The 12,256-nt window shown below is 50.3% G+C and overlaps 1 protein-coding gene across 1 annotated transcript; it reads left to right on the plus strand.

Annotated features, from left to right (window-relative positions):
• Positions 1 to 7,281: 7,281 nt before the first annotated feature.
• LOC142796449 (uncharacterized) lies at positions 7,282 to 11,957 on the plus strand. Its single transcript, XM_075887122.1, has 2 exons — positions 7,282 to 7,944; positions 7,985 to 11,957. The coding sequence occupies exon 2, from the start codon at positions 8,309 to 8,311 to the stop codon at positions 10,763 to 10,765; it is 2,457 nt and encodes an 818-aa protein (XP_075743237.1). The 5' UTR covers positions 7,282 to 7,944; positions 7,985 to 8,308; the 3' UTR covers positions 10,766 to 11,957.
• The last annotated feature ends 299 nt before the right edge of the window (positions 11,958 to 12,256 follow it).

Genomic DNA, 12,256 nt, shown 5'->3' on the forward strand with positions numbered 1-12,256 from the left:
TTACCCTGTCATACACCTCGGAGTCCTCTTTATTCATTCTTGCGATAACATCGGACACTTCGCCTGGTAGTACGCATATCAGTTTTTGTGGCCAAGTCTCCCTACTAAACCCTGCATTTTCGCATGCTCGATCAAAATGCACGAGGTATAATGCAATGTCGTCACCCGCCTTGAAGGTGTGGATTAGATCCTTTATCTTTGATTCTCCACCCCCTGAATTTTGATTTCCCACGGACATACGAAGCTCCAGTTCTTTCAGACGGATTTCATGTTCTTTATCCTCGCGATCCCTCCTTATTTCCTCCTCTCTTTGTTCACGGGCTAAGCGCTCACGCTCCTCTTTCTTTGCCAAAATGGTTTCTCTGGCCTCAATGGCCTCTTCTAAACTCACTTCCTCTTTTCCCAAGTGCTCCAAAATTTGTTGTTTTCTTTTAACCGAGCCGACCGAAATATTCAGCTCCTGACAAATTTCGAGGAGTTCTTGGACCTTAAACTTCTCCATCTTAGATATGCACACCGTTTCTCTTCTAAGGTAATTTTGCCCACGAGCCACCCAATTCTTGGTCTGCGAATCAAAATTTACCAAAATCACCCTACCACGTTACCGACCATCTGCGCTAACGAGTCTGGCGAAAAGAAGAGCAAACACGCGGCACTCACCACTTCGATGCAGCCGACGCAGGCGAATCCCATAAGCTGCCAGCCACTGTTGCGCCTTTGGGTAGCGTGGTGCGGACTCGGGCCATCCGAGTCCCCGGAGAGGACGAGTAGAGAAGCCGGAGAAGGAGAAAAAAATGTTTATATACAGTATTTACATGGTAGCGTGGTACAACATGAAAAGAGAATCACACACGAGCGCCTCTGCGCTAGCGTTTTTATACATCGTCCGCCTTCCCAAGATCCCTTGCAAAGAAAATTTATGCGCAGGATACTCCAATGAGATCGTCGTCTTCCTCTCCGTCCCCGAAGAGGGAAAGCCAAACACCGCCTCCCTCTGAACCTAGGAAAGGGGCAAGACATGCCCAGTTCGCTGTTTGGTGAGGGAGACCCCACGCGCCAGCGTGGCACCACAGTGAGATGACGTGGAATCCCATGCGCAAAGTCGCTCCCTGATGCAGCCAGGTTGACTCAAGCAAGGCAGAATACCCCGTACAGCTGCTGGGTCGACGCTGCTTCGGAGTGTTGCTCTCGGCGGCTGACAAAAGCTTGGCCAACGACTTTTGTGTCAAGAGGAGCCGGCGACGTGGTTTTTCCAGATTGTCCGCGTCCGTCGCCGTCCCGGTGCAGGGTTGACTCATCAACAGCTGCCAGGTGCCAGCAGGCCGCGAAGACCACGTGGAACTTGGGCGAGGCACAACACCGGTCTACAACACAGAGGAGGCGGCAGGTCAGGCTGCAATGCTCCCTCCGAGAAGTCAGGTGCGTCTAAAGGGTTTTAGGTCCGCGGGCCATTACACCTGAGAGTCCAGACCGAACGGCATTGCCTCTGCAAAGGCAATCTGTGTCAAGGCCAGCGAGCAAGCCCGCCTGACGCCACCATCTCAACGACATCATCTAACCCGACGCGCCAGTGTGTCTTACGCGACGCACGGCGAGCTCCCTCAACCCATGGGCCCGATAGCAGCCCGATGATGCAAGCGGTGCCATTCAGTCTGGTAAGTCTTACGCAATGCGTGGCAACGTCACTCGTTTATGGGTGCAACCCAGTGGAGGTTCCTGACTGGAGGAATCTGACATCACGAAATGTTGTAGGGCCGTGTGCTCAGATTTGGGTGCACGTTAAAGAACCCCAGGTTGTCCGAATTTCCGGAGCCCTCCACTACGGCGTCTCTCATAATCATATGGTGGTTTTGGGACGTTAAACCCCACATATCAATCATCATCAATCTGACATCACGGCCAGCGCCGCTGTTTGGACGTTGGTGACAAAACGAATCACCCGGGGCATATAAAAACAACCAAGCAGCGCGTCGCCAGCACCCCGCGTATGCGTCAAAGATAAGACATCTCGTCTATTCGAGTCCTTGAGCTGTCGGCCCCAGTGCCGATTATTTAACGCCTCTATTTCTATGCTGTAGATAAACATTGCCCTTAATCACCGTCGTCTTGTCCGCTCGTCTATCATCTCTGCGCAGAAGCAGTCGCGAGCTGAGAAACACACCCTACCAAACTGCTGGTGACCTTGGTGGCCCATGACATCAGCGCACTTCGCAACTGTGTCGGCCATGGTACAAGTCGTAACAAGGCCCAGCAGACCTGCTGCTCCACCACTGTAGTTGAAGCTGCCTTGGAAAGTCACTCCACACAGGACGATTTCCGGTAGAGCTGGTAAAGCCGCGGCACAACGTCGTTCAGGTTCTGTTAACGAAAAGCAGCCGATAATGAAGCCAAGAAAAGTGTTCTGTCATTATGCTTCATAAAGAATTCTGAATAACATTCACAGACCAACATTAGTTGTATTTTGCCTTACTTACCGTTTTACGCACTTAGCGAGGAATAAAGGCACAGCATTGATAAAAAAAAATGAGGAATAAGAAAAAAAGTTGGCTTGTGAACGTGGTCCTAAAACTGAATAGTTGTGGTGCATGCAGGGATGAGTGGTGCTTGTCATGACTTCGTGTCTTTCGCAGCCGCATTCGTACTTCAGCGTGATTGGGTCTCTTTTCTAAACGCCTGAGAAGAAGTTCCAGTCAAGAAAGCCCAAGACGTGTAGCCCAACGTCACAATGGTTTGTTAATGTTCATGTCGTAAGTGCATCCAGCAAAGCTTAGCATGCACTCACTTCCTTTATAAAACGTATGCTGCAGCTTCCAAGCGTGCGCTCACACCTTGCTATCGGACTTACGTCTGGTATAGCCACGATGCACAACTGATGTGCGTGTGTAGCGAGAAAACGAACTAAGCACGTTATTGAGTCTTCCCATTAAGCCACCTTGCACGTTTGCCTTATTGCTATTGTGATGACATTCGATGAGTGATCAGGGCTACGTAAACAACAGGCTACATTCACATCTGCTGCAGCCTCTCACATTTCTCGCATGCTCAGTGGTCATGGATCGGTGTTCTGCAGCGATGGTTTATGCCTTATTTCACAGTATTATTATCATCCACCATTCCTATATACAACTTGAATAGACCCATTGCTAAAAAAAACGCGAAAGTTATCGCCAAAAATATAATAAATAAATTATAGCGAGGAGCAACGCCCCTGGGGGGCATCCTCTCAAGCAGTGTATGGTTAGCCTGTCCACACCACACCTCGCTCTTTGATACCACTGGTGCATGCTGTCCATGAATGGAGCCGTGGTTGTGCTACTGGTTTAAACAACGCCTTTGCAAAATTAACGGCTTTGTCGTACTCCTACTTTTGGAGCTCGAGATCTCGCCACTGCTTTCTCTCTCTTGATGCCGGAGGCATGAGCCCTGGAACGACCTCTTTGGTTACGCCACTATGTCATTCGCACCAGAAAGCCCACATCACAACTACAATTGCATATTCGTATTATTGTAAGTGATCGTTCACTGATATTGTAGTGGTGTTATTTCTTATTGTGAGGGTTGGTTTAGTTTACATTTTATTCCTTCTTATAACACTCGAAGATATTGTTATGTTCTATTGTGTTGTTTTGAATTACAGGGTGTGAACTACATTCATTTTGATATAGCGGCCCATTTCTAGCTATGATGTTCACATGCGTCCATCATGTAATAGCATCTCCTTATCCACTAGCTCTCACGAAAGCCATCTTCCTAGCAGCAAAAATATTTAAAAACTTGGTTACTACAAGTGGTAGACGGAACTTACATACGAGAAACCTCACGAGTGATCATTTGGAATATTTGGGTTCGCTTTGGGCCAACGCGTGAAATAAAATTGGAAGGAGACGGTAAATGTGAAAGCCATACAAGCATCGCTCACCCGTCGTCTCGCGAGGTAACTAAACCGACATCAACCACGTCCTATCCTCTTGCGCCGTGCACAATATGACTATGTTTCTGGTGTTGTACGCTTCGGAGCAAGGAAGTTACATGCTTCAGTGGCCTGTAGGCAAAGTGCTTCGGCTGGTTGCCTGTTTCTGAAAGAAAAATAAAAAAATTATCCAATACTAACCAGTACAATGCACAACAAAGAAAAGTAAATAAGTTTTTCAAAGGCACTGGTCACGTTTGTTTGTTAAAAACTAAAGCGAGGACGGGAACTCACGTATGAAAGGCAACAGAACCAATGCGCCCTAAAAGCCGCCGTAAGAAGTGCTTTTCTGCAAACAGGCTAACGCTGTGGAGAAGCCGCCTTTTTAAGAAGCACCCTACATATTGTTGCGCACGACGGACCGATCCCGCCGAAGCCACCACTGTTGCGAAAGACGGCGACGCCAACACGGTCCGGTAGGCGCCACTGCTTCCAACTCCGCCGGGAAGGTCACCAGCCGTTTGGTAGCGTATGTTTATCAGCTCGCGACTGCTTCTGCGCAGAGCTGATAAGACGAGCGGACGAGACGACGGTGAGTTAAACAAGGTTTATGTACAGCATATACACAGAGGCATTACAAATTCGGCACTGGGGCCGACCGAGACTCGAAGAGCCAAGCTCTCCTCTCTAATACATAGGTCAACTTTTCGCCTAAGACCGCCGACTCACACACATGTCGGCTCTCCGACATGGGGACTCCTCTCTCGTAGGACCGCCGATCGCGACGCGCCGCAGGGCTTCTTTTATTTACACCGGGTCCAACCAAAATGTCCAATCAGAAGCGCCGCTGGTCGTCAGGGCAGATTCCTCCAATGGGGTCGCCGCGCCATGCGTCAGACCATCAGGCACGAGGACGCCGGCTCGCTGTCACGTGCGCTGATGACTCAATGCACGTGGGCCAGAGAGGCGCCGCGCGTGTTCACGCCGTCGAGTTGATCGCGCCAGGCGGACTGCGGGCTGGCCTTGACCCAGATTGCCTTTTTCAGAGGCACGGACGTTTGACGAGGACTCGCTGGCATAACAATATTCGAATGGTCATTTTACGGAGGCGAGTTTACTCTGTCGTACAAGTATCCTGTATACAGCGATAACTCCGAGAAACGTGAAGCTCAGAAACATTATGACAAAATATTTTATTCATATAATGAAGTACATTTTCCCAAGGAACGTCTACCGACCCCGACCCCGTAAACTTGCGTCAGGCTACTGATTCTGGTGGCATCACGCATCAGTCTGGCCAGTTGTGATCGCATCAAGTACCAAACTTTCCCAAATGGCCACTTGTGCGTCGCATATAGAGCCACGCAGTGAACTTGTCGTAAAAAGGCGAAGATATCTTGCCCGAAAACGTGACGAGACGCTCGCACCATGTTGGAACATCATGGTACAGGAGGAACCCAAACTGGCTTTTAAAACGTATTTTAATTACTTTTCCATGGTGTACTGAGGCTTAGCAGTGCCTTCTTTAGGCTTTCGGGGGTTTATATTTTCATTTCACGCAAAAAAATTGGAATTGAAAGTCGTGTTGTCAGCACCCCATTAAGCTATGGACAGGAATGAAGTACTGAGTAAGTGATGCTTCTTTAGGGAGGTCTCGGACGGTCTCAGGCAACCCATCGATATTGACACAAATCTGCTACTGCCTCCACCTCTCCCACATTGCTTGTTGAATGCAGGTAAGGCATGAATCTTAGCTAGGCGACAAGTTTCAAAGGTTAGCTCATGAGCTAGTTTGCTGAAAACATTCAATTAGTAAACAGCGTTGTAAGAACGAAGACAAAGCAGAGGAACAAAGTTCTCAGACGGCATGTTCATAGGTCGACTATATCGCCATACATAGATAAAGTGTCACATATATTTGAAGCGGATTGGCCAGTGGATTAATGTCATAGTTGCATTCGATGCGCCAAATAGGCTGTCAAGATTAAGTAACCGTGTCAACAACCCTCCCATGCTGGGTCCCGCTGGTAGCAAGCAGCACTAGTCGCCAATAACGTCTTGCTTCCGGAACGTTCTCTACTCCATCTCCTTGTCGTGCGGAAACTTCAACATTGGCCCAACTGGCCAATATTTAAAGAACATGCTTCGTGACCACTACTATGACGTAACCAGAGCCGTCAGTGGTCATCTTGGCGTACATTGTTAGCAATGTCGCTGTCACCTTGAATTTGAAAAATTGCGACAGGCTAGTAAGAAACGCACTCAAAATGCAGCAATAAAATGCCAAGACAAATCACCCAGGCTTATATATAGCAATGGTAAAGGAAGCGTGTGCCTGTACACCATTTATTCTACTCTCTCACTGAGAAATTTATCTAGCTTGGTTAACTTGCCGTGACTGACCGCATTTCACTATGCACACGCAGTATCATCTGCAGATCTCCATCCCATTACCTATTTTTTCTTCTGTAATTTCCCTTGTTTTACGTTATGTTTGTGTCAGGGTGCTCTTACGTAACTATTTATAGACGTCGTCCACCAAAATAAATTACAATTGACAGCAGCGCTTCAAGCGCTGATTCGCTTGTTCTTCTGTTTCGTCTTCGCTCTTAGCGCACCTTCCCCATTCAGTACATGTTTTTTTTTTCCTTGTTGATGATGGTCGGAACATTTTTAGTCTCTACCCTTGCGAAAATTCAGAAAAACGTTAACTCGACAACACTGCTGAAATGCTCAAAATAAGAGAAAAGGGCATCCGCGTGCCTTCATGCCACGAATCGATTCGTTCATTAGCAGTATGACACAGTATTGAAACTAAGTGAATATCTTACAAATAAATTTTTGATGTTCCCTGCAAAAGATGTATCGCTCAACTCACACGTGGAAGTCTCTACCAATAAGCTGCCACGTTTCTCCTGGCACCGTACATCACTAGACCTCTTGAAGCAACGTCGTCAGGCCACCCAGTGATGTGACAGCTAAAAGGCTACTTACTGTGACAGGAGAGGCAGCGAAGCTTGAAAGGAGACAAAGAACTTTAACGAAGTCCCGAGTGACGAGCCGGGGAGCACCTACTCGGCTCGCCTCTGGCTGATTCAAATGTTCAATTTTAATGCGGCAAGCTCATTCGCGCCGAGTGAGATGAAGAACTGGTGGTGACGGGAGAGAGCTCCGAGGCATCGCACTGTCAACAACACTCAATTTCTAAAAGATGCTTGGATATCAACGCTTAATGCATTAGCTCCGGTATGGATGGCTGTACTTCAACCATTATAATCGAAGCACCGATTATTTTATGCTGCTGTCGAAATCTAAAAGCATTCAATATTTAATGATAAGCAAAGAAGTCGATAATTTGTGCGCATGTGTGTGCTGTTATGCCAGCGAGTCCTCGTCAAACGACCGTGCCTCTGAAAAAGGCAATCTGGGTCAAGGCCAGCCCGCCGTCTGCCCGACGCGAACATCTCGACGGCGTGAACACGCGCGGCGCTCCTCTGGCCCACGTGCAGTGAGTCAGTTGCGCACGTGACAGCGAGCCGGCGTCCTCGTGTCAGGTGGTCTGACGCATGGCGCGGCGGCCCCCATTGGCGGAATCTGCCCGGACGACCCGCGGCGCTTCTGATTGGACACTTTGGTTGGACCCGGTGCAAATAAAAGAAGCCCTGCGGCGCGTCGCGATCGGCAGTCCTAGAGAGAGGAGTGCCCATGTCGGAGGGCCGACATGTGTGTGAGTCAGCGGTCTTAGGTGAAAGACTGACCTATGTGTTAGAGAGAAGAGCTCGGCTCTTCGAGTCTCTGTCGGCCCCAGTGCCGAAATTGTAACGCCTCTGTAAATATGCTGTACATAAACCTTGTTTAACTCACCGTCGTCTCGTCCGCTCGTCTTATCAGCTCTGCGCAGAAGCAGTCGCGAGCTGATAAACATACGCTACCAAACGGCTGGTGACCTTCCCGGCGGAGTTGAAAGCAGTGGCGCCTCCGGGGCCGTGTTGGCGTCGCCGTCTTTCGCAACAGTGGTGGCTTCGGCGGGATCGGTCCGCCGTTTCTCAACAGTGGAGGTCAGCGGCGGGATAGGCCCGGCGCTACTCAACAGTGGTTGGCAGCTGCGGGATCGGCCGGCGTCAGCGACATCGATGCGGTGAGTGCCTGATGTTTTCCCCTCAGTTCACCAGACTACTCTAGCTCAGGTTGTAGTAGTTTAGAGAAAGGGCTGTGTGAAGCATTAGAGTGAGCTTTGATCGTTTCAAGCAAAGTCGAAGTGCTTTGAAACCAAAGTTAATGCGGAGGGGGTAAACACGGGAGAGTGAAAAATTGCTTGCGCGTCTTGCTAGTTGACTTATAGTGGGTACGGCAAGTAAATTGTTAACAGGGGCAAACAGCAAGAGGCTAGTGTGAACGATGGAGAACCTTAAAGTGAAGGAACTCATCGAAATTTGTGAGGAACTCGGCATTACTTTGGGCCGTGCGAAACGAAAGCAAGCGATCCTTGAGATCATGAAGGATGAGGGAGTGTCGGCTGAGGAAGTCGATGAGGCCTGGGTGGATATTAAAGCACGCCGTGAGGAGGCTGAAAGGCGAGAAGTAGAAGCTCGCGAAGAAGCTGAAAGGCGCGAAGCTCGCGAACGTGAAGAAGCTGAAAGGCGCGAACGTCGCGAGGAGGCCGAGAGACAAGAGCGCCTTGAGATCAAACGACTAGAATTGGCAATCCTACAGTGTTCGCAGGCGCCTAGCGTAGCTTCTCCGACGATTCAGGTCAGCGGTTTTAGAATTCGGGACCAACTGCCACCGTTCGTAGTAGGCGAGGACATGGCGAAGTATCTCGTCAAGTTTGAACACGTCTGTGAGCGAAATGCTTTGGAGCAGTCTCTTTGGGCGCGGAACCTGCTAGCTCTTCTTCCCGGCGAAGTGTCCGACGCGATAACTTGCTTGTCGAGGGAAGCGTTTGAGAGCTATGACGAGGTTAAGGAAGTGCTCTTGAGACGTTATAAGTTGTCACCCGAGGCTTTCAGGCAAAGGTTCCGGTATGCTGAAAAGGGGAATGAGTCACATGTTGACTTCGCGTTTCGTCTTAAAGCCGATTTAATTGAATGGCTCAAGGGCGAAGGTGTTTATGACGACCGCGATAAAGTGGTGGAATGCGTTGCATTGGAGCAATTCTACCGCTGCATCGAGGATAATGTCAGACTTTGGCTGCAGGACAGACTTGGGGAAGTACAGTTAAATAAGGCAGCTGAGTTAGCTGAGGAGTATTATACTCGCCGAAAGTTGCATAGCAGGGCGGTGCGCGTTGAAAAGGATGAAAGGAAAGAGGGCTTTTCAAGGAAACCTGATCAACGGAAACCCGTTCCGCACCGTAATTTTAAAAAGGACCCGTCTCTTACGAAGGACAGTGTAGGGGAAGGGCAAACAGAAGCGGAGAAATCGAGTGAGGTTTCTACCACACAGGCATTTGAATCGGAAAACAAACGGAAGCCGCTAATCTGCTACAACTGCAAAAAGGAAGGGCACATCGCGAGAAACTGTCAGGAAAAGTTTGCCTTCGCAACGATCCGAGAATCAGAAAAAAACATTCGGTTGTTGGAGCCGTATCTCCAAGAAATTAGGGTCAATGAGAAAACGTGCCGAGCACTTAGAGACTCAGCGGCAACCATGGACGTTGTCCATCCTTCATTGGTGTCTCCGGATGACTTTACAGGAGAATGCGCGTGGATCAGGCAAGTCGCCGAGGAGCAGAGTGTTCGCTTACCAATCGCCACGGTTGTCATTGAAGGCCCGTTCGGTAAGCTTCGCACCGAAGCAGCTGTGTCTGCCGCGCTGAACGATCGTTTTCCTTATCTTTTCTCCAACAACTCGGAGCAGCTTCTCAAAGAGCAGGGCAAATCGTTCTTCCCCAACTTTGCGTGCATGGCCCTCACGCGATCGCAAGCGCGGAAGTTATCGCGGCAGCTTGATCTGGTTCAATGCAGTGAACTCTCAAGTGACCTTGTCGGCGGGTCGACGGAACCCCAGAAAGGAAATTTTCCGCATGAGTCATGTGAGCAGTCACGCGAGCGGCCCGTCGCGGGAGCGGCCGGCGCGGTATGCGCTGGGGGAGACGACGTGGCGCCATTGAGTCAGAGCGAGAGGGTTGCAACGCTCTCGCCTGTAGCGGAAAGTTGGAGCGAGCTGCCGAGAGTTGATCGAGAGACGCTCATTCGAGGGCAGCGTGAGGATCTCTCGATTGAAGCGCTAGTGGAAAGCCAAATTGAAGCGCGAGTGGAAAGCCAGAAAAACGCGGCAAAAGTGCTGTCGAAGGAGCACTACGGGGAATCGGTGAAGAAGCGTGCTTTTGAAGTAGGGAGTCAGGTAATGCTGCTGCAGCCGTTCAAAAAGAACAAGCTTGAGGTTGATTGGGAAGGGCCCGCCAAAGTATTATCGAAGCCTTGCGATACAAATTATGAGGTGCAAGTAGGAAGGCGGCAGAACAAAATTTACAACTTGATGAAACCCAATGTTCAACATCAAGCGGTCGTAAATCAGCTGTTGAAGGCTTCAGAGGAAGAGGAAGCAGAAAGTTTGAGTTCTAGTGAGGTAATCGAAGGGGGATCGAAAGTAATCCGGGAGCAGATAAACCTGGAGCCTAGCTTAAGTGGAGGAGGACCTGAGAAAGAGGACCTGAGAAAGATTGGTTCCGAGTTTGAAGACGTGTTTTCGGACCGCCCCGGAAACACGACGGTGATCGAACACGATATCGAGCTAAGCGGTGAGGAGTCAATCAGTAGCAAGTCGTATCGTTGTTCCCCTGTGCAACGTCGCAAGTGTGAGCCGCTCTTGGTGCCGCATAGGTATCGTCGCCTAAAAGTGGCCGGTTACTGAGGTGGAGCATGTTGCTCCACAGCGCAACTTTGACGTTCGCTAAAGAAAAAAAAAAAAGGAAAGGTAAACGTTAATGCAGGTGCATTGAGCAGTGCGTTTAGTTAGTACCTTCTCAACCTTTCGGTTTCTCGCTGGCGATTCGGGGCAAAATTTTGACCTCATCACGACCTGGGCTGAGCGCTCTCGTTCAGAGTGATCTCAAGGGGCCAACTTTATGTGGTATTCTAATCCGTTACGTTGTTGTACGTGGAAAAAAAAATTGAGTTGTCATTTTAAGGGTCTTTTGTCCCACATGTGCCTCTTGATGTAGAGGGAACAAAATTCTGATAAACACGTAGATAGGTATATGTTGTACTATACTTTGTCTGGTGTTCTGTCGGGTGACCGAGGGCACTTGCTTGTGTCGTGTGTTGTCTGTTGTCGAACCGTTCTTAGCAAGTTGCAGAACCATCGACAAGTGCTGAAACCGAAGATGGTCAGAAGAGACGAGTGAAGCTGGTCAGCAAGTTGTGGCGACAAGCCAGTGGAGCTGGGATCCGTCGTCAAAAGTGGAATGTGTTCCCGGACCAGTCTGGAGCTGTATTCTCCCCATGGCCCTGGAGGCGAACCTGGAGGGACCAGGCGAACGAGCGCACCTGACATCCGAGCCCCGTGGAAGCAGCTCGTCTTTCCGGTGCATTGTCTGGCGGCGGGGGTGCTGTTATGCCAGCGAGTCCTCGTCAAACGACCGTGCCTCTGAAAAAGGCAATCTGGGTCAAGGCCAGCCCGCCGTCTGCCCGACGCGAACATCTCGACGGCGTGAACACGCGCGGCGCTCCTCTGGCCCACGTGCAGTGAGTCAGTTGCGCACGTGACAGCGAGCCGGCGTCCTCGTGTCAGGTGGTCTGACGCATGGCGCGGCGGCCCCCATTGGCGGAATCTGCCCGGACGACCCGCGGCGCTTCTGATTGGACACTTTGGTTGGACCCGGTGCAAATAAAAGAAGCCCTGCGGCGCGTCGCGATCGGCAGTCCTAGAGAGAGGAGTCCCCATGTCGGAGGGCCGACATGTGTGTGAGTCAGCGGTCTTAGGTGAAAGACTGACCTATGTGTTAGAGAGAAGAGCTCGGCTCTTCGAGTCTCTGTCGGCCCCAGTGCCGAAATTGTAACGCCTCTGTAAATATGCTGTACATAAACCTTGTTTAACTCACCGTCGTCTCGTCCGCTCGTCTTATCAGCTCTGCGCAGAAGCAGTCGCGAGCTGATAAACATACGCTACCAAACGGCTGGTGACCTTCCCGGCGGAGTTGAAAGCAGTGGCGCCTCCGGGGCCGTGTTGGCGTCGCCGTCTTTCGCAACAGTGGTGGCTTCGGCGGGATCGGTCCGCCGTTTCTCAACAGTGGAGGTCAGCGGCGGGATAGGCCCGGCGCTACTCAACAGTGCGCATGTGTGTGCGCATGTGTGTGCGCGTGAATAGGCAATGAGGAATATGCCCTTTCGTGCCATTGTAATC

The sequence above is a fragment of the Rhipicephalus microplus genome, chromosome 1 (assembly GCF_043290135.1).
Source record: "Rhipicephalus microplus isolate Deutch F79 chromosome 1, USDA_Rmic, whole genome shotgun sequence".
NCBI classification, from domain to species: Eukaryota; Metazoa; Arthropoda; class Arachnida; order Ixodida; family Ixodidae; genus Rhipicephalus; species Rhipicephalus microplus.

Coding starts and splice junctions, on each gene's coding strand:
- LOC142796449 (XM_075887122.1), top strand. CDS start 8,309: ATGGAGAACCTTAAAGTGAAGGAACTCATCGAAATTTGTGAGGAACTC.